The following is a 26,794-nucleotide window of genomic DNA, read 5'->3' as shown; positions in this document are numbered from 1 at the left end:
CCTCCTGAAGAGACTACAGACAATACTAAATTCAGCAGCAAGACTCATCCTCGAACTCCGCAGACAGACCTACATCACAACCCACCTCAACAAGCTATATTGGCTCCTGATTCAGAAGGGATGCCACATCAAGATGCTGACCCACGCATACAAAGCTCTGCACAAGCAAAGGACCAGCAAACATTAACAAACGCGTGACCTTCCACCAACCGACCAGACAAATACGATCTGCCTCTCTCTTCCTTGCAGACCTCACCCTCCAGATCCACCGAAGCAACAACGGAGGAAGCTCCTCTCACACGTGGTGGCCAAAGCTTGGACCGACCTTCCCCTGCACCTCAAGACCACCTCATCACTCCGGCAATTCAGGAAAGGACTCAAGGCCTGGCTGTTTGATTAAACATATCCCCACGAAGCAGTTAGCAACTCCAGTGCCTTGAGACCCTCACAGGTGATTTGCTGTGCTTTATAAATATCCGATTGATTGATACTTTAAGTAAAATATTCTGGCATTCAGTGACTTGAGTGTAATCAACGATGTTGTCTCTCTTCTGCACAACTATCACAACTCTAATGAAAGATGAGTTTTTCGAGGAGGTAGGCCACCTTGATTGCCCTGTTTGGAAGTTTTTATTAGGTCTAGAGTTAGCCAAGACCTTTTGATTTTGCTGAAATTGTGTGTATACCCTCCATGGAAGTTTTTTTAGGTCTGGCGTTAGTCGAGACCTTTTGATTTTACTAAAATTATAGGTGTAATATACTTTCTTAAACAAGCTTTCAGTCAGCGCTCATCATCCATTGGTCTGTTTTTGTATCATTCACATTTTGCTTTTGCCAACTACAACATATATAATGAGGCAATGGTTCAGCCTACTTTAGCCACTGGCTAACTTCACTTTGAGTGCTGCATTTCACTGTTTTAAATGGGACACAAGTTAGTTCCCTTTACGGACAGTGTTTTCGATTTTACGTTATTATTACTTTAGTGTTGCTTTTGTGTTTAGAGCCTGATGTGATAGCTGGCTGCATTCTACCAACTCTTCATGTTGTTTTCGGTGTGAGCACATGCCACACTCCAGCGTTATCAGTTCCTGCCACCTGCTACTGCTGTTGTAAATTCCTTTTGGAGAGGCCTTTGTTATCTGACTGCTGCTCTGTCACAACATCCCAGATTGTGTCCATTTGATAATCTGCTTTATAAAGTTATCCTCTTATTAGTATGCATGCAATGAATTGCATTTATAATTGTACTCCTTTATGTCATGCTGGTATTGAAAATTAAAGAATGAGATCTTGCTTTCAAACAGAAATTTCTGCCATCTTGGATATTAAGGAATGTAAACTGGGAAATTTGATCTGCCTGAAACCAACTCTCAGGATAGGGATAAACTTAAAGAAAGTTCATGACTGATACAGTTTAGGCTTACAAACTTCATGATTAGATCAGATTTTGTTTCTTTATATAGCAAAGCTAAGCCTTGTAAGGCCTTGGGGATGCTCAGTTAGGCTTTAGACTTGCTATCCGGTCTTGGACCACCAACTCCCTGACTTACTGCCTGTGCAATCCCTGTTTGATGATGATGTGGCCTGTCTGACTGAATCCCATATGTGTAATATGTACCTTCCTCATGAATGAGTGGCCTTTATATAGGCAATCCATCTTTATACAAGAACTATGTGCTCTAACCCCGGATCTTAAGCTGGGTTTGGAGACGCTTTGGGTCTGCTTGCCCAGTCTGTAGTCTTCACTTCAAAGTTGTCCCTACGCAGGCTGAGTACTTGATCCCAGTCCTAGGTCTTTATTTAAGTACATCTTTGACAATGTTTAGAAAAGCGTTGGGATGACACCCCTTCACCCATCTAGGATGGTAGGAACCTCCTTTAACAGGTGTGCCTTGTCTTATTCAAAGAAAGTCCACAAATATCAAGCAGCATAATCTTCTGTAGCCACAAGTGAAGACTGCAGAGCCCTTTCAGCTCCAACCCATTATCAGCATACACTGAGCCTGTCCAAGCCTCAGTAAGTACGGAAAAAATACAACTTACCACAATAAGGTGTCAACTTAATCTGAAACTCAAGCAGAGCCCCATGGGGCGGTTTAGGTTTTGCCTGCACAGCGCTTGGCTTGCACTGTGCTTGTGAAATCTATTGTTAATATAAATCTTAAAAGGGACTTATATCCTGCCCTTGCTTTTCATTGGTTGATGTGTTTGCCACTTACTTTTCCTTCATTTCTATTGGTTATAGCATGCCATTTCCTGTTGAGCTTCGTGTGTTCTTTTTATCAGTTTTCATTCACCGTCAGATCCGGAGTCTTTCATTTGTTTCTCTTCTTTCTGTTTCGCCCCGCACTGTAACTTACATTTCTTCCATGAGGCTTGTAACGCATCGTACTCCAAGCTCCGCTTTCAGCCCAGAGACCCGCCCTCGGGTTTTGCATGTAGCGGCACCATCAGAGAGGCATCCATCATCCTTTCATTTGTGGAGGCTCATCCCGGTTTCAAGTGATCCAGAACGCTTGTCTTTCACATCTATGTGAGGCAGTCTGGAATGTGTTACTGAGGAGTAGGTGATACAGTAATGCATATTTGGTCAGAGGAGAGACGTTGCGTCAGGCTCTGTTTGGTGATGCTAGGCAGAGGAGAGGCACAGAACCTCATGGTATAGACCTAATGTCCCACTATTGCAGGGCCTGGGTAATGTGTCACTTTCTTTTTTTTTTTTCTTCTCAACAAGTGGGGCACAAACCTTACACAATATTACATAAACAAAAGATAACAACAGGAGAGCATACTTTGATAACTTAAAGCAAACAAAATAACATAGCAGAGATAAACATCAGAACATAACAACTATCTGTACCTCAAATAATATTATACAAAAGACAAAGATGTTTAAAACGAGAGCCCCCATTTTGCATTTAACTTCATCACAGAGCGGGTACCCCTTGCCTTGGCTAGGGCGTTTTCCATCTCTTACGTGTCCTTAACCAACAGCCACCACTCATTTATAGAGGATGTGTTAGACCTGACACCTTTGGCGTGGTTTGTCCCCCATCTTTTTGCCTCTGACTCATGTATTTTTGATGCTGTGCTGGATTTCGTTTTTGCTGGTTTAGATGCTTTGGACACTCTTCCACTGCTGATCAGTGCCAGAGTGTAAGTGCTCCCTATGCAAATTGGTATTACGATTGGATACACACGATTGGCATACTTGTATCACCATGAAGTCCCTAGTAAAGTGCACTGGATGTGCCAGGGCTGGTGATGACAGATGCTACTAGTGGTCCTGCAGCGCAGATTGAACCACCCACATACGTAGCCCTAAAAAGGTGACTCAGGCCTGCCAGCGCAGGGCCTGCGTGCAGTCAGTGACTGCCATGTCCCCCTGGCCAGTGTCCCCACTGGCTGGACCTAACCCTTCCCTGTCTGTGCACATCAGTCACCCCTATGGAAGGCTCAAGGTACCCCCCTGGGCAGGGTGCAGTGTATGGATAAGGTAGAGCATGTACTAGTGCAGGTCACATGCTCTGGTAGTGGGCAGCAGCCATTTTGTGCGCTCGCTGCTGTAAGGATATCTTGCTCTATAGAATAACATGGGGGAAGCTGGTCCCAATGGATACCAGCCTATCTCCTCATAGGAACAAGATGGGACATAAGTGAAAGATATCCCTGAACTCAGAATTTGATGACACATCTTTTAGTGAAGGTTGTTTTTAAATCCTGTGTTGGGAAATAGCACTTTTAGAAAGTGGCTGTTCTCTTGTCTAAAAACCTTTCTGTGTGCCTGGGTCTGTTTGTGGAATGCCTGTCTGGTCTGAGGGTGACAGGGGCAGCAGAGCCCCCAGAGGGAGGGGGTCGGAGTCAACCCGTGGATGAAAGGCTACATCTGCTGCCCGGGAGGCGGGAGAAGATAGCGCCTGACAGTGCCGGGCTGTGCCTGCCTGACCACCATGTTGGCTTCCCCTCCTGCCGGCCAAACTGTCACCTCTGACCCTGATGCTGTCAGGAAGAAGAAAACCAGAAACACCCAGTGCTCCGCAACCCCCAGAACTGGTTTAGACCGGGCCCGGGGCCCCCTTGCACAAGAGACTTCAAAGGACTTCAAAGACTTTTAGGGGTATAAGGGAAGGACCCCTGACTACAGAAGATTAGATTCTAAGATTCTACAATCAAGAAGGAACCTCTGCTGGAAGAAGGACTGCTGGAGAACTAAAGGAAGACTGCCTTGCTGTGTGCTCTAAGGGCTGACCTGTTCTGCCGTGCAACTGAAAGCTGAGGAGGAGAAAGGGACTTCGCTGTGTGCGGTGACCCTGCCTGCTTGAAACTGCCAAGACTTTGCTGTGTGCTGTGTCTGCAACTTGAATCTCCAAGGGCCTGAGAAGAGCTGGCCTCCTGTTGGGAACGCAGGGTTAAAGGTTCCTACAGCTTTGACAAAAGCAGCTGTAGATCGTGCTGTGGTGACCTGGGACGTGTGGTACTCGACTGCGGAGCGGGAGGAAGGGATCGGTGTGCTCATCGGCACATTCCCAGCGAGGGTCGGAGGCTTGTGGTGCCTCCCCTCGTGAAATCCGCTCCAAAGTGGTGGTGAGGCCGAGAGGGGGGTCTATTCGTGACCTGCGCCCTCAAAAACCCTTTGCCGCCAAATCACCATCGCGGCCCGGGGCCAGGAACACCCCCAGCAACTTGCCTCGGTGTTCAGGAGCTGCAGCGGCGAAGATCGAAGCCGCCGCGCTCCCATTGGCTGAGAGAGCCGAACCCCCTCACTAACGCCGCGACGGGATTGGCCCGTGGAGCGTAGCGTCATCGGCGAGGCCGCGCTGCCATTGGTTGGCGGCCTCGCGCTCAGAGGGGCTCGTCAGAAGAGCCGCGACAGGATTGGTTGGCCCAGGCGAGGAGAGAAGGAGGAGAGGAGACGACCCGTCCGTGAGAGCCGACCTCGCCGAGGGAATCTGAGGCGTCCCGCACCCCTGGCCAGCCGTCCCCCATAAGGTGAGCACCACCACCTACCCCGCCGCTCTTTGGATTGTCGAGAGCAGGCGGGAGAGGACAGGGGACCGGCCGGGGCGGGGACGCGGGCGATCTGCACGGCCCGGGGCGCCTGAGGCTCAAGAAAGAGCGAGGTGACACCGGGGAAAAGAAAGAGTCCCCGAGCCCCGCAGAGAAGCGTATTGACAGCGCTTGGAGCCCATAGATAGAATTACACGTGGGCATTGTGGTTACTGCTCGCTTTCAGAGCTTACATCAAAGAAATCAGTATCCCTCGTTTTGGGTAGTGAGAAAGCCAGAGACTTGAGACTATCGTTTTTGATACAGAGACTTCCTGATGTTAACTGCAACCATTAAGATTAAGAGCAACCTTTGAGTGATAAAGTGATTATTGTGCAACTATCGTATTTACCTTGCTGAAACTAGATAAAGTTATATATTTTTATAAACTATACTTACCTGTGTGGTCTCAGTTTGTGGTGGATTGGGGATTGTTGTTGTGTTAAGTGCAAATATTATCCACATTGCCTCTGTTTAGCCTAGACTGCTCGTGCCATGCTACCTAGAGGGTGAGCAGGGGTTATTTTAGAGGATTATTCCTTCACCCTGACTGGAAGCAGGGGTCCCTACTTGGTCTAAGGTACTTACCTCTGCCAGCTAGAGACCCCCGGTTCTAACATTGTTGGACAGCGGTGCGGATTTTGATTTAATAATTGCACTTGACCTACAGTGATTTCTTGTACATCACTAGTCTAGTTTAGCAGCACAGGTTGCGCAAGATTTTTTCTTTTTGGTGAAACCTTTTAGTTGAAAAGGTGTGGAAGCATCATGTCTCTGAAAGCGGCAAGCGTGAGAGTAGAATTGGAGCTTGAATTTGAAATTCAGGAGTTGCTCAACTACAGTAAGGAGCAACTGAAGCAATTCTGCAAACAGCTTGGATGCCCAGCGAAGGGCAGCGCAAACAAGGAAGAGCTACAGAAAGCTCTGAGGGCCTGGTGGGAGGCCAAACATGGTGATCCAGAAGCTACTATGGGAGAGGGAGGCACACAGGAGAATGCTTTTTTGTCCAGTGAATTGCCAGTGAGGAGGCCAGGGTCTAGGACTGGCAGCAACCACTCCGGTAGGGTTATTTCTCCAGAGGAGTTGGAGGAGAATCAGAGAGCTAGGGCCCATGAGATTGAGCTTTTTAAGCTCAAAGCACAAGCAGAGGCGGAGGAGAGAAGAAACGCTCTCGCTTTGGAGGAGAGGAAACTCCAATTGGCTCATGAGTTGAGCATGAGAGAGCTGGACCTTAAAGCCAAAAAGGAGGAGTCCAGTTCTAATGGTGGCAGCGCACAACCAGTACAGGTGGGTAAGGTATACATACCAAAGGATCTGGTACAGAATTATCAGAGGGGTGAGGATATTTATGCGTGGTTCAGAGCGTATGAACTTGCCTTAACGATGAATGTAGTGCCTAAGAAGAATTGGGGGGCAGGATTGTGGAAGCATTTTGAGGCCTCTGGGAGGGATGTTTTGGCACCCTTAGAAGCAACAGGTGCTTTATCCTACCCCGCTATGAAGGAGGCTTTGTGCCTCAGGTATGGGCTCACTTCAGAACAGTACCGCCAGAAGTTTAGGAACTTCAAGAAGCTTGATTCAAGTACTTGGGTGGAGTGTGTGAGTATGTACACGCGTGCACTGGAAGGTTGGATAAAGGGCAGCAAAGTTACTGATTATGTGGGGTTGTGTCACTTGATTAGTTGGGAGCACTTAAGTAGTTTATGTGTTCCAGAGCTGCGCCAGCATCTTTTGGATAGCAAGTTAACTGACCCCAGTGAGCTTGCTAAAGAGGCGGACCGCTGGACTAGCACCAGGGTCCACAAGGGGGTGGTAAGTACCCCAGCCAAAGGTGGACAGGGTCCCCAGCAGAAGAGTGGGGGGGACATGGGTAATCAAAAGGAGTCTTCTAAAGGGCCCCAAAATGGTTCCCAGGAGAAGGTGTCTCAACCCCCCAAGCCTAAGAAGTCCTGGCCCCATAAGGGCACGCAGGACAAAAGGGCCCCACTTACTTGCTATTCATGTAGGGAAGTGGGGCACATTGCCCCCAAATGTCCAAAGAAGAAATCAGCACCCACTGGTGCTCCAGCTCCAGCTCCGGCGTTGGCCAGTGTAGCTTTTGGAGGGGATTTGATTTCTAGTGGGGAGAAGGGGTTAGCATTGATGACCCTTGTCTCTCTAGGAGACCAGAGATGGCCCAGGAAACTTTGCTGCCCCAAAACACTAAGAAATACGGGCAGAAGGTGACCATCAATGGACAGGAAATAGAGGCTCTGAGAGACGCAGGGGCCAGCGTGACATCGGTCAGGTGTCGGTGGGTGTCTGAAGAGCAAATTGTTCCCAAGGTACTCCGGCCTGTGGTGGCATCTGACAGTTCAGTGCGCTACTGCAAGTTGGCAAATGTTTCATTTGAATGGGGAGAAGTCTCCGGTATTTGGAAATTGTTGTAAGTGATGCCTTGCCTGTAGATTGTCTATTAGGTAATGACCTGGAGAGCTCCCCATGGAAAGAGGTGGAGCACAGGACTCACTTGGAGATGCTGGGATTGCCTGCGTGGATCTGTGTGTCCACCCGTGCAATGACAGCCAGAGAGGGCGGTCTAGCAGAACTGGAGCCTGGAACAATGGCCCAGGAACCTGCCAAGAGAGGAAGGGGTAGAGGGCGCGGGAAACCGGCCCCCACTGTTCCCACGGTCCAGGAGGAAGCAGACCCTGAGGGGGATGCCCTGGAACCCACAGGGGAGCAGGTGGCCGAACTGGGGAAATTGCCTGAGCTGTCCCAGTGGCAGCAAGAGGGTGGTCCCTCCAGGGAGGAATTCTGCCAGGCTCAGAAGGAGTGCCCTTCTCTCATTGGTGTGCGGCAGCAGGCTGCAGACCAGGCAGCAGGCCTGGGGTCCAAAGAGCATTTGATCTACTGGGAGGATGACTTACTTTCTAGTGAGCCTAAGTTCGCTGAGCCCGGTGCAGCCCGTGTGCTGGTAGTACCCGAGCGCTTCAGGAACTTCCTACTGGGTCTGGCTCATGACGTGCCTCTCGCAGGACATCTGGGGCAAGACAAGACCTATCACAGGCTTGTCACCCATTTCTACTGGCCCCAGATGAAGAAGCACATCTCTGCCTTTTGTAAATCTTGCCAAACTTGTCAGGCCAGTGGCAAGAGCGGAGGGAAGTGCGTGGCACCCCTCCAACCCTTTCCTGTGGTGAGCACCCCTTTTGAGCGGGTGGGCATTGACATCGTGGGGCCCCTGGACCCCAAGACAGCCCTAGGCAACAGGTTTATCCTGGTCTTGGTGGACCATGCCACTCGGTACCCGGAAGCCATCCCGCTCAGGACGGTCACAGTGGTGGGCCGTGCCCTGATGGGAATCTTTTCCCGGGTGAGATTTCCCAGGGAGGTGGTCTCAGACAGGGGGACAAACTTCATTTCTAGGTATATGAAGTCCCTGTGGAGTGAGTGTGGGGTGACATACAAATTCACCACTCCTTACCACCCTCAAGGAAATGGGTTGGTTGAAAGATTCAACCGCACATTGAAGGGCATGATTATGGGCCTGGAAGAGCCCATGAGGCGGAAATGGGACGTCTTGTTACCATGCCGGTTGTTTGCCTACAGGGAGGTGCCTCAGAAATCCTTAGGGTTCAGTCCCTTTGAGTTGCTGTATGGCCACCCTGTCAGAGGGCCTCTCACTCTGGTGAAGGAGGGGTGGGAGAAATCCCGTGGGAAAACCCCTCAGGATGTGTTCAGCTATGTGCTGGCCATTCGCAACCAGACCAAGCGCTTCAGGAAGCTCGCTCAAGAGAACCTGGAGGCTAGCCAGGAGGAAATGAAGAGATGGTATGACCAGAACACTTCTCTGGTTGAATTCCACCCTGGTCAGAAAGTGTGGGTGATGGCGCCAGTGGAGCCTTGTGCGCTCCGTGACAAGTGGTCTGGGCCATATGAGGTGGTGGAGCGCAAGAGCGAGGTTACCTATTTGGTTAACCTGAAGACTCCCAGGCAGCCCCTGAGAGTGCTACATGTGAACCACCTCAAGCCCCACTTTGAGAGGTCTGAAGTGACTATGCTCATGGCTACAGATGCTGGAGGGGAGGAGGATAGTGATCCTCTCCCTGACCTCTTGGCAGTCAAGGAGCAAGATGGGTCAGTGGATGGTGTGGTCCTCTCCCCCACCCTGACCCCAGAGCAGCAGGAGGACTGTCGCCAAGTCTTGGGTCAGTTCGCCCCCCTGTTCTCCCTGACCCCAGGTGTCACCAAGTGGTGCGTCCACGATGTGGACACTGGAGACAGTCTGCCTGTGAAACAGAAGTTTTACAGAGTGGCTGACAAGGTCAGAGCGAGCATCAAGGAAGAAGTTTCCAAGATGTTGGCGCTAGGGGTTATTGAGCCCTCCAGCAGCCCCTGGGCTAGCCCTGTGGTCTTAGTGCCAAATAAAGCTGCTACCCCCAGTGGCACCCCAGAACTTCGGTTCTGCATGGACTACCGCGGGCTCAATGCGGTCACCAAGACTGACGCGCACCCCATCCCCAGAGCTGATGAGCTGGTGGATCGGTTGGGAGCTGCCCAGTACCTGAGCACTTTTGATTTGACTTCAGGGTACTGGCAGATTGCCTTAACCGAGGGGGCCAACGGAGAGGTCAGCATTTTCCACACCGGAGGGGCACTTCCAGTTCCGTGTTATGCCCTTTGGATTGAAAAATGCCCCCGCCACATTTCAGAGATTGGTCAACCAGGTGCTGGCGGGGCTGGAACAATTCAGCGCAGCCTACCTGGATGACATCGCTGTGTTCAGCTCCACCTGGGAGGAACACCTGCAACACCTCACTGAAGTGTTGAAGGCTCTGCAGAAGGCAGGCCTCACTATCAAGGCCAGTAAATGCCAGATAGGGCAGGGATCTGTGGTGTACTTGGGACACCAGGTGGGGAGCGGCCAGGTGGCGCCCCTACAGGCAAAGATTGATACCATTCTGGCTTGGGAGCCCCCCAAGACCCAGACGGAGGTGAGAGCCTTTCTAGGTCCCACCGGGTATTACAGACGGTTTGTCAAAGGTTATGGCACCATTGTAGCCCCTTTGACAGAGCTGACATCTAGAAATCAGCCCAGGAAAGTGAATTGGACTGAGGCCTGTCAAACTGCTTTTGACACCCTCAAAGCTGCCATGTGCACAGCACCGGTGCTTAAGGCACCTGACTTTTCCAGTGAGTTCATTGTGCAAACTGACGCTTCAGAGCAAGGCGTGGGAGCAGTACTCTCACAGATCAATGATGAGGGCGGAGACCAACCAGTGGCTTTCATTAGCAGGAGGCTAATCCCCAGGGAACAGAAATGGAGTGCCATTGAAAGAGAAGCTTTCGCTGTGGTCTGGGCTCTGAAGAAGCTGAGGCCCTACCTGTTTGGGACTCACTTCCGTGTTCAGACCGGCCACAGGCCCCTCAGATGGTTAATACAGATGAGGGGTGAGAATCCAAAACTGCTGAGGTGGTCCATTTCCCTACAGGGGATGGACTTTACGGTGGAGCACCGCCCTGGTACAGAACACGCCAATGCTGACGGTCTGTCCAGATTCTTCCGCCTTAGTGATGAGGACTCCCAAGAGGTTGGGTAGTTCTCCCCACTTTCAGCTGGAGGGGACACGTGTTAGACCTGACACCTTTGGCGTGGTTTGTCCCCCATCTTTTTGCCTCTGACTCATGTATTTTTGATGCTGTGCTGGATTTCGTTTTTGCTGGTTTAGATGTTTTGGACACTCTGCCACTGCTGATCAGTACCAGAGTGTAAGTGCTACCTCTGTAAATTGTCATATTGATTGAATATACCTGATTGGCATATTTGTATCACCAGGAAGTCCCTAGTAAAGTGCACTGTGTGTGCCAGGGCTGGTGATGACAGATGCTACTAGTGGGCCTGCAGCGCAGATTGCGCCACCCACATGAGTAGCCCTAAAAAGGTGACTCAGGCCTGCCAGCGCAGGGCCTGCGTGCAGTCAGTGACTGCCATGTCCCCCTGGCCAGTGTCCCCACTGGCTGGGCCTAACCCTTCCCTGTCTGTGCACATCAGTCACCCCTATGGAAGGCTCAAGGTACCCCCCCTGGGCAGGGTGCAGTGTATGGATAAGGTAGAGCATGTACTAGTGCAGGTCACATGCTCTGGTAGTGGGCAGCAGCCATTTTGTGCGCTCGCTGCTGTAAGGATATCTTGCTCCATAGAATAACATGGGGGAAGCTGGTCCCAATGGATACCAGCCTATCTCCTCATAGGAACAAGATGGGACATAAGTGAAAGATATCCCTGAACTCAGAATTTGATGACACATCTTTTAGTGAAGGTTGTTTTTAAATCCTGTGTTGGGAAATAGCACTTTTAGAAAGTGGCTGTTCTCTTGTCTAAAAACCTTTCTGTGTGCCTGGGTCTGTTTGTGGAATGCCTGTCTGGTCTGAGGGTGACAGGGACAGCAGAGCCCCCAGAGGGAGGGGGTCGGAGTCAACCCGTGGATGAAAGGCTACATCTGCTGCCCGGGAGGCAGGAGAAGATAGCGCCTGACAGTGCCGGGCTGTGCCTGCCTGACCACCATGTTGGCTTCCCCTCCTGCCGGCCAAACTGGCACCTCTGACCCTGATGCTGTCAGGAAGAAGAAAACCAGAAACACCCAGCGCTCCGCAACCCCCAGAACTGGTTTAGACCGGGCCCAGGGCCCCCTTGCACAAGAGACTTCAAAGGATTTCAAAGACTTTTAGGGGTATAAGGGAAGGACCCATGACTACAGAAGATTAGATTCTAAGATTCTACAATCAAGAAGGAACCTCTGCTGGAAGAAGGACTGCTGGAGAACTAAAGGAAGACTGCCTTGCTGTGTGCTCTAAGGGCTGACCTGTTCTGCCGTGCAACTGAAAGCTGAGGAGGAGAAAGGGACTTCGCTGTGTGCGGTGACCCTGCCTGCTTGAAACTGCCAAGACTTTGCTGTGTGCTGTGTCTGCAACTTGAATCTCCAAGGGCCTGAGAAGAGCTGGCCTCCTGTTGGGAACCCAGGGTTAAAGGTTCCTACAGCTTTGACAAAAGCAGCTGTAGATCGTGCTGTGGTGACCTGGGATGTGTGGTACTCGACTGCGCAGCGTGAGGAAGGGATCGGTGTGCTCATCGGAACATTCCCAGCGAGGGTCGGAGGCTTGTGGTGCCTCCCCTCGTGAAATCCGCTCCAAAGTGGTGGTGAGGCCGAGAGGGGGGTCTATTCGTGACCTGCGCCCTCAAAAACCCTTTGCCGCCAAATCACCATCGCGGCCCGGGGCCAGGAACACCCCCAGCAACTTGCCTCGGTGTTCAGGAGCTGCAGCGGCGAAGATCGAAGCCGCCGCGCTCCCATTGGCTGAGAGAGCCGAGCCCCCTCACTAACGCCGCGGCGGGATTGGCCCGTGGAGCGTAGCGTCATCGGCAAAGCCGCGCTGACATTGGTTGGCGGCCTCGCGCTCAGAGGGGCTCGTCAGAAGAGCCGCGACGGGATTGGTTGGCCCAGGCGAGGAGAGAAGGAGGAGAGGAGACGACCCGTCCGCGAGAGCTGACCTCGCCGAGGGAATCTGAGGCGTCCCGCACCCCTGGCCAGCCGTCCCCCATAAGGTGAGCATCACCACCTCCCCCGCCGCTCGTTGGATTGTCGAGAGCGGGCGGGAGAGGACAGGGGACCGGCCGGGGCGGGGACGCGGGCGATCTGCACGGCCCGGGGCGCCTGAGGCTCAAGAAAGAGCGAGGTGACACCGGGGGAAAGCAAGAGTCCCCGAGCCCCGCAGAGAAGCGTATTGACAGCGCTTGAAGCCCATAGATAGAATTACACGTGGGCATTGTGGTTACTGCTCGCTTTCAGAGCTTACATCAAAGAAATCAGTATCCCTCGTTTTGGGTAGTGAGAAAGCCAGAGACTTGAGACTATCGTTTTTGATACAGAGACTTCCTGATGTTAACTGCAACCATTAAGATTAAGACCAACCTTTGAGTGATAAAGTGATTATTGTGCAACTATCGTATTTACCTTGCTGAAACTAGATAAAGTTATATATTTTTATAAACTATACTTACCTGTGTGGTCTCAGTTTGTGGTGGATTGGGGATTGTTGTTGTGTTAAGTGCAAATATTATCCACATTGCCTCTGTTTAGCCTAGACTGCTCGTGCCATGCTACCTAGAGGGTGAGCAGGGGTTATCTCAGAGGGTTATTCCTTCACCCTGCCTGGAAGCAGGGGTCCCTACTTGGTCTAAGGTACTTACCTCTGCCAGCTAGAGACCCCCGGTTCTAACAGGATGGTTTTATAGAAAACCATACCCGGGCTATTGCCAATCTATCAGCAACCAGCAATATTGAAAATAGCCGAGTAAATCTATAATTCACTATCTTGGGTTATGTGTCCCTTTCTAAAGCCAGGCTGCAGTGGTGCTAACCCGCAAACAGGCATCCCCACAAAGCTCTGAAATCTAACTGTAATGGTGCGAAGTTACCGACAGGTGTCCTCAGGGCCGGACTGGGAACCAAAACCGGCCTGGGGCGGGGGTTGGGGGTGCCGCCGAGCTCTTTGCCAGGGCCGGTTTTCGGCCGATTTTGTTACAGGGAAGGCCCCAAAGTCCCAAAAAAGGCCCTGTAAGCAAATCGGCCCCAAGGTCCCAAAACCGGCCCCCACCCGTGCGGCGCACCGGGGATTGCCCGGTGCCCGCTACGGCCAGTCCGGCCCTGGGTGTCCTTGGAAAGTGGTGTCTTTAGCTGTGATAACGCAAAGTCACCGATAGATGACCTTTGTAATGTGGAAAAGTGACGCCCCTACAGCTCTCGACAACAAAAGCCTGCTGCCCAGGGAAATAAGCAGCAGACTGGTCCCTGGCACAGGCACCCCCCTCACACCCAACTGGGACTGAACAAAGCTCAAAGAGCAACACTTACTGTTGAGCTGCTCCAGTGTTACACTAAGGCCACTTAAGAGTGTTAGTGCGAGCTCCGAGCTTGGTAGGACTGTAAACAACGATTAATATTCAACATAAAACATGAGCCATTAAATGAATTCCTTATTCCTCTGTCAGCACTAAAAAGTAAACAACCCAGTACTGTGGCAAAAAAGATTTCGCGTTCTCTTCATCCTCCACACTGCTATTTCTTGTCAAAACTTTTACTTAAAGACAATTCATAATTTATAGGGCTGCATATGAGAGAAATTTACAGTGTCAAAGATGAGGTTGGTAGTGTCAGAAGTGATGATTTTGATAACTTACAAAGATTGAATGTACCATTTGTAGAATGGTTGCTTTAGGTTAATTAATGTTCGATATGGATTATGTGATAAGGGTTGGAACAAGTGCCACCTAGGATTGCTGCAAGCAGTTATATCAAAGTCCCTGGTGGATTTCATTTTGCACTGGACCCTTCATCACTCTACTTGGCCCTGTGTCGGGGGTTAAACCTGGTTGTCACTGTTGCCATTTCGGGGAGACATCACCATTAGTGCTGACATTGCGAAGGGGAGAGCTGCCACATTCTGCTGCGGATAGGGATTCCCAAGTCCCAGAATCCCCTCCTCCAACAACACCTGCAGCCACTAAGCATTATTGAAGCGCGTGACAGTCCCGCTGTGTGGGACATGAGCAAAAAGCGCCCAGGCCAAGGGCGGGCCCGTCCGCGCCCATCAGAGACTGGAAGAGGCTGAGCTGGGCCTACTCTCTTGGCTGGACAATCTACATAAGGATTTTTATGGTACACACATTCCACATAACAATTGTGATTGCCTAATTACTAGCCAGGCCCCAGTGTTAATTTAAATGCTGGCTTTGGGAGCTACTTGTTAACTTTTCCATGCTTCAACTCGTCTTTTTCCACACCTGCTCACACTGATCAAACAGCAAAATATGAGAATCATCAATATTGCCAACAAGGGTAATGATTCCACACAACCTCAAGATAAGCATCCCTTGAGGGAGGATTCTGAGGCTTCTTAAGTTTGAAATATGCTGCTGATTAAAGAACCAAACCCTGTGAACAAACTGTAGATGCCTTAAGAAGAGAAGGAAGGGTGAGAACTTGCTAACTGAGATTGGCTAATAAGAACCAGTAGACCTAGCCATCCCTCGTTAAATCTTAAAGAGAAGCTGGAAATAAGAAAGGTCACCATAACACCAGTGTAAATTGTTAATTCTCACTGGGGCATGTTACACTCTAACTGCAACCACTCAATATTTCTGACAAAAATTCCAAAACTCAAAAATTTCGACCATAAGGAAGGAGAGGATACATTATTAAATAAAACTATTCATTGGATCCATGTGGTGAGAGGGCACCGATCACTCATAAGGGAGGACATCCTAGGAGCCACAAGTTATACTCAACCTGGTACTTACTTTGAATATGTTGAGCTAACTGTCCTAAATAGAGAGCTAGTTGACAATTTAGTGGCATTCAATGTGCAGACTTATTCCCTGTTTAGCACTAACATCAGCTTTAAATATAGGCGCCCTGAGTATCACTACTGTGATAAGGGTACTCCTAATCCCCACGTCTCCGGAGAACGTCTACTCTGGCTGTTGATTGACCAGAAAATCAAGAGCGCTATTTTTCAGATGATTCTCCAAACGCCAAAAGCACCTTACCCGATGACCTGACACGAGTCAATGATGGTGATTGGCCAGAAGGTTCTACACCATTGGCTGCACCGACTTTTTCACGTTCCACCAATTGACCACTGATTGCTTGCCTCTATTGATCGGGCCGTAGATGCTTTATCTATAATTTCCTGGAATGTGTTTGGCTTAAAATCTAAAATTGCTCTTCCAGATTGGAATAATTTTATCGAACTCTACAACATAAGCCTGTCACAGGAAACTTGGTGCTTGGAACCGGTTTTAAAGCCTGGCTACCTAAACTCTTTGATTCCTGCTACATGTGGTCTAGCTGGGCGACCAACCGGAGGACTAGTAATTTGGATCAGATTAGACGTGGCCTACAAGGTACAAGTCATCTCCAGTGATTGTTTGGATATTCTGGCAGTTTGCATAGTGACAAAGTAAACGAGTCCTGTTGATATTTATAATATATGCCAGAGAGATCAACGGTGTCCTGAAGTGGAAAACAGTTGCGATCCTAGAAGAATATCTGGGAAAAGGCCATAGCAATTCACCCCTGATAGTAGCGGGGAATCTAAGTACTACCTTTGAGCCCTTAGATATTGATGGTGTTTTTTTGGTGGAAGGGGTAGATGAAGCTTGGGGCGTCTCTTAGTTAGATCTGCCTCCAATAAGAAAATGGACCAAGGCGGATTTGCAGATAAAGGCACTCTCCCTGAACTCTGGGCTAAGAGCAGTAAAAGATAGATCCATATCAGAAAGGAGGGGGGTTTGTACCCATAATAATCTGTCTTACTCTAGTCGTATAGATTACATCTAAATAAATTTACAGTTATGAACCCTTATAAAGTATTTGATTCTAACTAACAGGATTGAGAGTGACCCTAACCCACTGTGTCTCAGCATGGAATCTTTCTACCCTAAGCCAGATAGAATCCCATACACCATGACCACTACTAGGGAGCTATTTCCTACAAATGACAGGCGACAAATTAAATGGACGCAGGTGGTAGACTCTCCTGACCTTCTGGAGGCTATATATGAAGACTTACAAGTTTGTTTAGCAGAAATGAAAGCAGGTGGCTCGGGTCCAAATGGTAATGAAGCAATTGTTGATATGCATAATACTTTCTTTAAAAAAAGCCTTAGTTAATTTGTTGCCCAGAATTCCTCCTCACAGAAAAAAACACCCAAAGCCTGTACTTTGTTTAATGGGGAATGTAGGCGATTATGCAGGAACCCGGGTCGGGCACTTAGATCAAACAATATTCCTTTGATTTGCCCAGCAAGAAAGTCATATAAACTGCCACAGATACGAGTGAAAAGGCTTGGAATGAGGGAAGGTGGCTAGACCTGAAACTGGCCCCCCCTTTTGTACCACTTTGTTCGCCATACGTTGGCAGGGTATGCTCAGACGTGAGTCCCTTGCTCACTTTCCACTGGATTCAAGCAAGCCTGGCTGAAGACGGCTGACATGCCAGAAACTGGTCCTAGGATGCTTGTTTCCGGTCCAGGGAAGGCATGGCTTGGCAGTTCGGGCTGGACTGTTCCCATGAGGCACAGGGTCAGACTGATTTGCATATGGCCATATCTGAACTGGGGAGGCAGAGTGGGCTAAAGAACGGTGATGGATTAAACCCAGATCGTTTGACTGGGTGTGAGTGTTTGATTGGTTCAGATGCTCCATCCATCACCACTCCCTTTTGTACTGCTTTGTTTGCCATAAGTTTGCAGGGTATGCTCAGATGTGAGTCCCTTGCTCACTTTGCTACTGGATTCAGGCAAGCCTGGCTGAAGACGGCTGAAATGCCAGAAACCGGTCCTAGGAAGCTTGTTTCCGGTCCAGGGAAGGCATGGCTTGGCAGTTTGGGCTGGACTGTTCCCATGAGGCACAGGGTCAGACTGATTTGCATATGGCCATGTCTGAACTGGGGTGGCAGAGTGGGCTAAAGAACAGTGATGGATTAAATCCAGATCTTTTGACTGGGTGTGAGTGTTTGATTGGTTCAGATGCTCCGTCCATCACCACACCCTTTTGTACCGCTTTGTTCGCCATAAGTTGGCAGGGTATGCTCAGACGTGAGTCCCTTGCTCGCTTGGCCACTGGATTCAAGCAAGCCTGGCTGAAGACAGCTGAAATGCCAGAAACCGGTCCTAGGAAGCTTGTTTCCGGTCCAGGGAAGGCATGACTTGGCAGTTCGGGCTGGACTGTTCCCATGAGGCACAGGGTCAGTCTGATTTGCATATGGCCATGTCTGAAATGGGGTGGCAGAGTGGGCTGAAGAACGGTGATGGATTAAACCCAGATCTTTTGACTGGGTGTGAGTGTTTGATTGGTTCAGATGCTCCGTCCATCACCACCCCCTTTTGTACTGAAACTGGCATCTGCCTCAAAAGATTCTACTAGATTCTGGACCAAGGCTGCTTTGCAGATGAAGGCACTCTCCCTGAACTCTGGGCTAAGAGCAGTAAATTGTAGATCCATATCAGAAAGGAGAGGGGCTTGTACCCCTAATCATCTTGCTCACTGTAGTCGTATAGATTACATCTAAATAGATTTACAATTATGACCCCTTATGAAGAATTTGATTGTAACTAATAGGATTGAGAGTGACCCTAACCCACGAAAGTCATATAAACTACCACAGATACTAACGAAAAAGCCTTGGGACAAGGGAAGGTGGCTAGACCTGAAACTGGACTCTGCCTCAAAAGATTCTACTAAATTCGGGGCCATAGTTAAATGGGGAAGGGATTACCCCCATAATCATATTGTCCCCTCTGTTTGGGTTGATCATTTCAATCGTTTGTATTCTTCATGCCCCGCTACTATCATAATAGAAGAAGACCCAGGCACGCCCTGCATGGTTAATCCCTCTCCTTTGTCGACCCTCACTTTTAAGCTAGCTGATGTTTTCCACGCTCTGAGTGCAGTAGCCTGGCCCTGACAGTATTCCAGCAAATGCCTTTTTACAGAGATGAATGGGCCAGGTACATACTGATCCTGTCAAATGCCATTGCTATAGGGGCCTCTATACCATAATCCTGGAAGGGAGCTGAAGTCATCCTAGATTATAAGAAATGTGATAAATCTTTACCATCAAATAATAGGCCAATTAGTTTAATCAACTGTGTCCAAAAATTATTTGCCCATTTAATCTTGGGGAAGGTTCAAGAATGGATCATCAGTGATGATATTGTGTCACCCTTCCAAGCAAGATTTTGCAAAAAGATGAGTACAGTGGACCAGGTTTTTCACTTCCTCCTCTTATATTGGAGGACAGTGGTGATGGAGAGGGCAGCCTTTATATTTCCTTTGTCGATCTTAAATCGCCCTTTCGACCTGGTCCCTAGTAACAAACTGTGGCGGGTGCTAAAAGCCATGGGCATGCCCTCAGACATCTTAACTATCCTGATTCGCATGCACGAGGACAACTTTGTGCAGGTTCATAGGGGCAGCCAAGGCAACCTAATTGATAGATGTCCAATAAACAAAGATGTCCGCCAAGGCTGCGTGTTGGCTCCCACCCTGCTTTCTCTGTTCCTTAATGATGTTTCCACTTTCTCTCAAGCAGTCCTACTGACACTCCCTTCCTGGCTGGCATATAAACACCCATACTGTTGTTTGTGTAAAGCACGTTGCTAATCTCCAGAGGCTAATACCTTTAAACGGATTGCTTGGCTTAGACATGTGAAAAAACTACTAATGGCCATTGGCTTGCAATCCTTTCGGGAAAATCCAACTGCTGAACTGATTCCATCTGTAATGACGATAAAGAAACAATACTGGATGCGGGTCAGGCAAAGCGAGGCTGAAGTGACACAAAGCTCATCTCTAACGGGGAAATTCTTAGATTTCAAATGTGCCAGTTTTTTAGAACCCTATTGGAGTGACATGCGTTTCCTCTTGATGTGAAGTGTCCCCCCTTTATGGTTTTCGGGTAGTAGTCTGACTGGGTTTGGTAAAATGTTTTTTCATTGTTGTGGGCTATCTTGAAAGGCATGAGGTTTTTGCCTGCCACTAGGAATTGCTTTGTTAGCTGAGCAGGATCTGTTGAGGTGCGGTGTGGTTGCGTAGAATGGTGACAGGCATTGTGGCGGGATCTTTGGTGTCGAAGCTGTCATAGATCTGCCTGATCTTGTGGTGTAAGAAGGTGCCAGGTTTGTTGCAGAGTTCTTGGGAGGGTAGGACGTGTGTGGTCTCACTGTTGGGCCTAGCGAACTCCTTGACGATTCCGAAGAGTTCTTTGCTGTTGTGTGCATTGGTGTTTATTCCTTTAGGGCCATTTTCTTTGTGGTTTTGAGGAGGAGCTGGTATGCGTTGATGGCAGATTTGAAGGTTTGCATATGTTTCTGGGGTTTTGTTGTTCCTCAATCTCTTTTCGAGTCATTGGCAGGAGCGTCTGGACTTGTGGAGGGCAGGAGTGAACCAACTAGCTTTCTTGGAGTTTTGCTTGCCTGGTGTCTTCTTGAAGGGTGCCAGAGTGTCAGCGCAGTTGGAGATCTATCAGTGCAGGTTGCGTGCAGCGGTGTTGGCTTCTGTTGGTGTTGGCGAAGTGGTTGTGTCGAGGAGGTCGATGAGACGTTCTTCGAGTGCCTTGATCCAGCTGCGCCAGGAGGGCAATGAGGTTGGTAGTGTGCGGTGGGCATGGTGAAATCAAAGTGCATGCAGTGTTGGTTGATCCAGAAAGGTCAGGTGGTTTGGCTGTAGGAGATGTTCCCGCTGGCTGAGAAAACGGGGTTGAGCTTGTGTCCGGCTGTGTGGGTCGGTGCAGTCACCAGCTGTTTGAGTCTACTTCTAACATCATCACTTGGAATGTGCGGGCATGGGTACTGTTTATTAGAGACTTAGGGTTCTGGCACAGTTGCACAGGCACTGAGCACACATTACACCCACCTCATCATGCATGAGACTCGGAAACTACGTAAGAAATGGACGGGGGAAATCTTTTCTACATCCTACTCCACTTTTGCGCGTGCCGCTGCGATATGGCTACAGGCTACTGTCACGTTTGCTGTGCTGCAAACTAGGATCGACACGCAGGGTCGAAATGTGCTACTAAGGAGAAAATTAGATGGAGCAACTATTGGGCTTGGGTGCATATATTTTCAGTAAAATCTCCACGCCAACTTGGAAATCAATACTGGTGGCAATCAAAGCTAAACTGATAACAATGTTAGCTTACGGATCAGTAGCCTTCCTGGGAAAGCTAAGGCCATTTTTTAACAAAACTAAGTAAGGGCTTTCGCATCATATTCCACCTTCCACAGAATACCTCACCTGCACAAATTTGTTTTTAGTTCGAACTTCAAGAGCAAGGACTGAAACAACAAAGTGCCCTTCTCAAGTATTTGTCATCTCTAAGAATGGGTGCCCCGGACACAGTAAAATCACTTATCTGGAAAAAGATTCAGGAAAACAGTAAAACGATCTGCTGGGCCCATGCTAGAAGTGAGTGAGGCTCTAGGGCACTCGACTTGCAACATCTTTGGGAAGCACACTTACCCCGCAATGCTTTTTAACTCGCAATGAACAAACAAAGTAAGGTACTATCGTGGGCGCAAGGCAAGGAATGCTTTTGAAAGGTCAAACACTCATGGCTATGCATTAACCACAGCTTAACTTGAGCCAGTGGTTTCCGGTGCTCGGCACCGGCCCTTAATTGCCAGAACCTGCAGGTATGACAGCTGCCACATGGTGGTGTCGTTTGTGCAACCCAAAGATGAGCAGAAAAACTGTTTTTTTTTTAATTCAATATACATTAAAGACAATTAATACCTTCCACCCACCCCATTCTTAAAGCGTTGGTGGCGTCGAACAGTCTGAATTTTCACACTTGTAGCAATGTGATGGTTAGCACTTGTTGTTCCTTCAGTGGCCGAGTGTGGTGCAAACTGTGATGGCCTCCGGACGAGGGCCTGGTACTTATTTATGTACAGATTAAGCACCGGCTGAAAATACACACAAATCGCCTACTCCACAGAGAAAATTATTCGAATAAATCCAAGGTTTTTACAGATTCAAGTGTTTAGAGCTAAGATTTGAACGAACACCAACAAATGATGCGCTGCCGACGTCGGCCTCAATACCTAGTTCGCCGGTATGCAGGCTGTGATAGGGGCCAGAAGAAACCTTTTTGCATATACTATGCATATGTCCTATTTTGCAATTTGTACACAGAAAGCTCTTACGTAACATCTTTATTACTCATGGAATAAGATCTTGCCATCACACCCTTCTTTTGTGCTTGCAAGGATCGAGTGTCCAGGTAATAAATAGCCTGCCTGGTAAAGTTTACCATCGGCTACTTAAAGCTGGCATAAAACCAACCTGAAGATCATACCCCCAGACGCTTCCCCTTTTCTATTTGCATTTCTCATGCACTGCCTTTTTTCTCTCGCATGTTTTGCACAATTAACAACAAGATTGAAATGGACGATTGGCACTGGTGTGCGTGTCTTTGAATCATGGTCCCGGTTCAATCTTGATAGCATGCAGTATTTTTAGACATGTTTCAAACTGCGTTCTTTGCTGATGCACTTGCCTTTCATCTTTTATTATATTTGCAATGTGTTCTCTTTTATCGGGTAAAGGTTTACATTGACTGCATCGTGATTAATAAATACATTACAAGCCCATAGTTTGCGAGTGTTTTTCTGTTTTGTAAGTTTTGTTCCCTCTCCTGGCCTAACTTTTTAGGCAATAGTTGCTTCTCGGTAGAATTCTAGGCAGCGTTCCACAGGGTAAAGTCAGTGACCCTTGTTCTATAAATGGAATGATGAAAGCGTGGGCCCCAGAGTCTGCCATTAGCTATCAGAACCAGTTTGCAGTTAGCTCTGATCTCTGCTAGCCGAGCCAGCCAGCAGCCCGCCCTGCAGTTTTAGGATTGCACCCTACTAACGAGGCATGCCAGAACAAAGCCTTCATGTTCAAGGCAGAAATCCAGCTCATGTCTCACTGCTCTTTGTAGTTTTCGAGGGATAAAAGTGAACCAGCTATCCTGACAGCGAGTTATTGAGTTTGTGTGACCTGCTGGGACATTTCTTTCAAAGAGTTTCATTTCAAATGGAATACATTTTCTTGAGACTATAGGAAGGATTTAAATCTATTCCTATGTCGTACCACTGAACTGAATCGTGTTTATAATGAACGAAAATGCCAAAGTAAATTCCCTTGGCAGTTATTATGTAGGGTCTGTAAGGAAAGATACATCTTGGGGGATATTAGAACATTGGGATGTTGAGCACTACATTGAAATGAAATGAAATGAAATGAAAAAGAGACTTGTAGAGCGCAAAACATTCACCCAAAGGTATCATGGCACTAGCTCAGCACGAAACAGATAGGAACGATAGAGACAGCTCAAAGATTGAACAGCCATGTCTTTAAAGCCTTCCTGAATGGCAACAGTCGTTTTTCTTTCTTAATCTGCATCAGCAGTTTATTCCAAAGCTGGGCCATCCTGACCAAAAAGCTCTTTCCACCTCAAGCACACTTTTTAAACCTGGGAACTACCAGGTTGTAAGATTGTGCTGTGCAGAGCTGGCGGGTAGGAATATAACGCTGCAAGTTCTTTCAAAGAAATGCTGGCCCCGCATCATGAGTTGCTTAAATGCAATGCAGAGAGCCTTAAATTCTATCCGCCTTTTCACTGGCAGCCAGTGCAGCTTTTTGAGCATCGTGGAGACCGATGAATATTTAGGTATGTTTAGCAATAGACGTGCTGGGGCGTTTTGCACCATCTGCAACTTGTTGGGCCACTTTTTTCGGAGGTTCATAAAGAGCCCGTTACAGTAGTCAGCTCCGTACAGAACAAGGGCAGACACAACCAGTTTCCTCAAGTCAACTGGAATGAATGGGAGAATCCTTCTCAGTATTTTCAAAGTAAAGAAGGAGACTGAAGTGACCTGATTGACATGACCTTCAAAAGAGAGCATAGAGTCAAATGTCACCCCCAAGGTTTTTACCTTATCTTTTGGGTAGGGAAGTGGGCCAAACTCTGGAGGCCTCAGCCTGGGGTTCCAGAAGTTGGTGTTTTTGCCAAAAAGTAGGACTTCAGTCTTGCTAGCATAAGCTTCAGACAGTTAGCGTACAACCAGTCCCCCACCTGGCGAAAACATCTGTGGAACTGGGCCGCCGTTTCGTCTGGAGAGCCTGTCACTGAAACCACAATCTGGGTATCATCTGCATATGAAATAGCAGTGAAACCCAAAGATCTGATTAGCCTTGCCAGTTCGGCAACATAGATGTTAAAAAGGGTAGGGCTCAACGACGAGCCCTGTGGCACCCCACATAGCAGTGTGAAATTCAGCGACTTGTGCTCAGCTTGTAGTTTAAAGCCAAAGCATGTCACAGAAAACTGTGAGTAGAAAACAACAGAAACCTAGGGGTCTAAATGAGAAACTATCTCAGTATGTCACACTGGTCAGAGGTATTCAGAGGATTCCCATCAACATCTGAAGCCTTGGGTCTTCCCCATCAAGGCTGAAACATGTTGGCTTTTATGCAGTTATTTGTTTAACACTGCTAGGTTGCACTGTTCTTGTTTTTAATTAGGAAGTAGGCAGATTCTTATTAAACTTTTTCTTCTGTCTTCTATCCTGTTTTATCACCCACCACCATTATAATTTTTTGCACTGCACTATAACCCATCATCTCGATTATTTGGTAAACAAGTGTTTATGGGAAGGACCCAGCCATGGTACGAGGTGTTTATATGGTCTCAGTGATCAAGAGATCCTTTTACCTATGATGGATAACCAAATGATATTTGATCATTGCAAGATGTTGATGGGAATCCTCTGAATACCTCTTGGGTACTACTCACTAACCACGACGGACATTCTATTTGTTGTTTGTCTCACTTTCTTCTAATCTTTGATAGTCATCTTTGGTACTGTTCAGACCAGTGTGACATACTGAGATAGTTTCTCATTTAGACCCCTAGGTTTCTGTTGTTTTCTACATACTGTTTAGGGGGTGTAAACCTAGGCTAGGTCTCTAAATGCCCTCAGACCCTCTCTCTACTTGTATGTTGTGGTACAGAAAACTGTGAGAAAAGCCAAAGCTTCTGTTCACAATATATTATACGATATATTATCCACCAGTTGATGCCTGATCACATGCTCATGTTAAATAGTTGTTAGACGGTGCTACAGACACATTCTAGATGTGTGAAAGTTGAGGTGCAGATTGAGTCCTCTGGCACAGCTCGCTGAGAACCTACAGCAGAGCATCACCCTTACAAGTAGGGAATCTTAAACACCCCACATTCAATAGCCTACCCTGATAGTGTCAAGTTGTGGAGCTCAGCGGAAGATCACATACAACTCCCTGGTCTGCACATGTGCTATTTCTTACAGCAGACATGAAGCTGAACTTTATGACCCTCTGCATTGCGTTCTACTACTTTCTTTAATTCTAAAGTGCAGACTTTTTTTTATTGAGGTTTTATTCTATTGTTTTTCACCAGGTTGCAGATTAAAGACACTGAAATTGAGCGATATCTCAAAGAAGTAAAACATGTTGAAGAACAAAACAGACGCTATAAAGAAAGGGTAAGTACAGCTATTGGTAGTTTAAATGTTATTCCTGTTTACAATGTTTATATAATTGCTAGTTGAGTTAGGTTCAAGGTTTCCTCCGCGAGGTAGCTATCTCTTTAAGACACAGTTGCAATTATCTCAAAGCTGCACAAAACAAACACCTCCCAAGTTAAATAGCATGTAGCAATTAAGTTATTAACACTATAGCTAGAACTCATTTAATATGTTAACTGCGGGGCTTGAGAAAATAATTTGCGGTAAAGACGACCATGGCGTGGTAGGAAATAATCTAATAATACTGAAGTCCAAGCCGAAAATCGACAATTAAAAATAGGCATTTTGAGCGGTGGTTAAAGCTTTACTTTTTCACTGCAGACTTGCCACACTTGAGATCAAAGGGACTCTGCTTTCCCTGAGAGCATTTTTACATTTGTTAGTATTATCTGGAAAAATTTTCCCCTATGGCTGATATAGGCTGTAAAGCGTTTTATTGGACCAAAAAGGCATTACAAGTGTGGTAGAGGGCATTACCTCATAGATATCTTCTAAGGAGATAATTAATGTTTAAAAAAGATGTTTAAAAAGTTAAATTAATGCGATGCTTTTGCGCCTTTTCACTCCCACCTGCTGTACAGGAAATTAAGTTGAAATTTTATTATACACCCTGTAGCTCTGTTATCTCGAGAGATATGTGTCTTTTACCTCTGATGCTACACAATGAGGTAACTTCAATTTTGGTAATTGTACATGCCTCGTGTTATGTTATTGTCCGAAAAGCTTAAAAGTAATAAAAAATGTTTTAATCCAGCAGCTCTAACATTACTTTTCATGACAGTTGTTTTACGCTGTGATGTCATTCCATTCAAATGTGTTAAAAGGGTGTGAATGAGGTATTTAGAAAGATTAAAGGAACAAAAATATAGTGGGACAAAGAGACAAAAAATATTTTGAAGGTGAGTTTCTATAGGTAAGCAAAGTTTTAATATCTATAACTCCACATTTATGTACCTTTGCGATATAGGTTCCTCAAGGTACATAGATGTGGAGTTAGGAATAGTAAATCTATGCTTCACTATTTGCACTTACCTACTCGATATTTTGGGCCTCGATATTTTTGACACAATATTCTGCCCACTCGATATTTCTGTATCTAATATTCTGTCAGTGATCCGTGAAGGAAGTTGGAGGTTCCATTCTAAATGAGGTTCCTGGTTTACAAGGGAAACAGCCTTTACAAAGATGTGTTAACACGTTGTGCCTTTACTTTGCATTTTTTACCACACATGTTTTTTACGCTTATGCCTTTACAATGCATGCATTTAAGGTAAGTTCAGTGGTACGGGGTGGTCTCCCTCCACAAATACATTGTATATATATATATATATATATATATATAATTATAGATATAAACAGTGTGTGGTAAGGGCATACGTTGTAAAAGCATATGCATTCTAAAAGAAATGCAGGGTAGAAAATGCGGTGCAAAGACATGCAAAGTATTTCCCTGCGTTGTTTAGTCATACAACCGTTTACAAACGGTAAGGAGAAACCGTGGCATACTTGCTCCTGCGTGTAACAGGGGTGTAACACAGGCCCCCGCAGCCCACGCGGTGCGGGGTGGCCCCTAGCTCCAAGGGG

At 47.6% G+C, this 26,794-nt stretch overlaps 1 protein-coding gene across 1 annotated transcript in view; it reads left to right on the top strand.

Moving 5' to 3' along the window:
• Positions 1-26,794, top strand: part of CCDC83 (coiled-coil domain containing 83) — a 186,756-nt gene that overhangs the window by 19,275 nt on the left and 140,687 nt on the right. The window contains exon 3 of the mRNA XM_078656235.1: positions 25,084-25,168. Coding sequence (XP_078512361.1) covers positions 25,084-25,168 — 85 coding nt within the window. The remainder of the gene's footprint in view (positions 1-25,083; positions 25,169-26,794) is intronic.

Source organism: Lissotriton helveticus, chromosome 8 (assembly GCF_964261635.1).
Source record: "Lissotriton helveticus chromosome 8, aLisHel1.1, whole genome shotgun sequence".
Lineage (NCBI taxonomy): Eukaryota > Metazoa > Chordata > Amphibia > Caudata > Salamandridae > Lissotriton > Lissotriton helveticus.
Note: the sequence above shows the minus strand (reverse complement) of the source record. Positions and strands in the feature narration are given on the sequence as shown.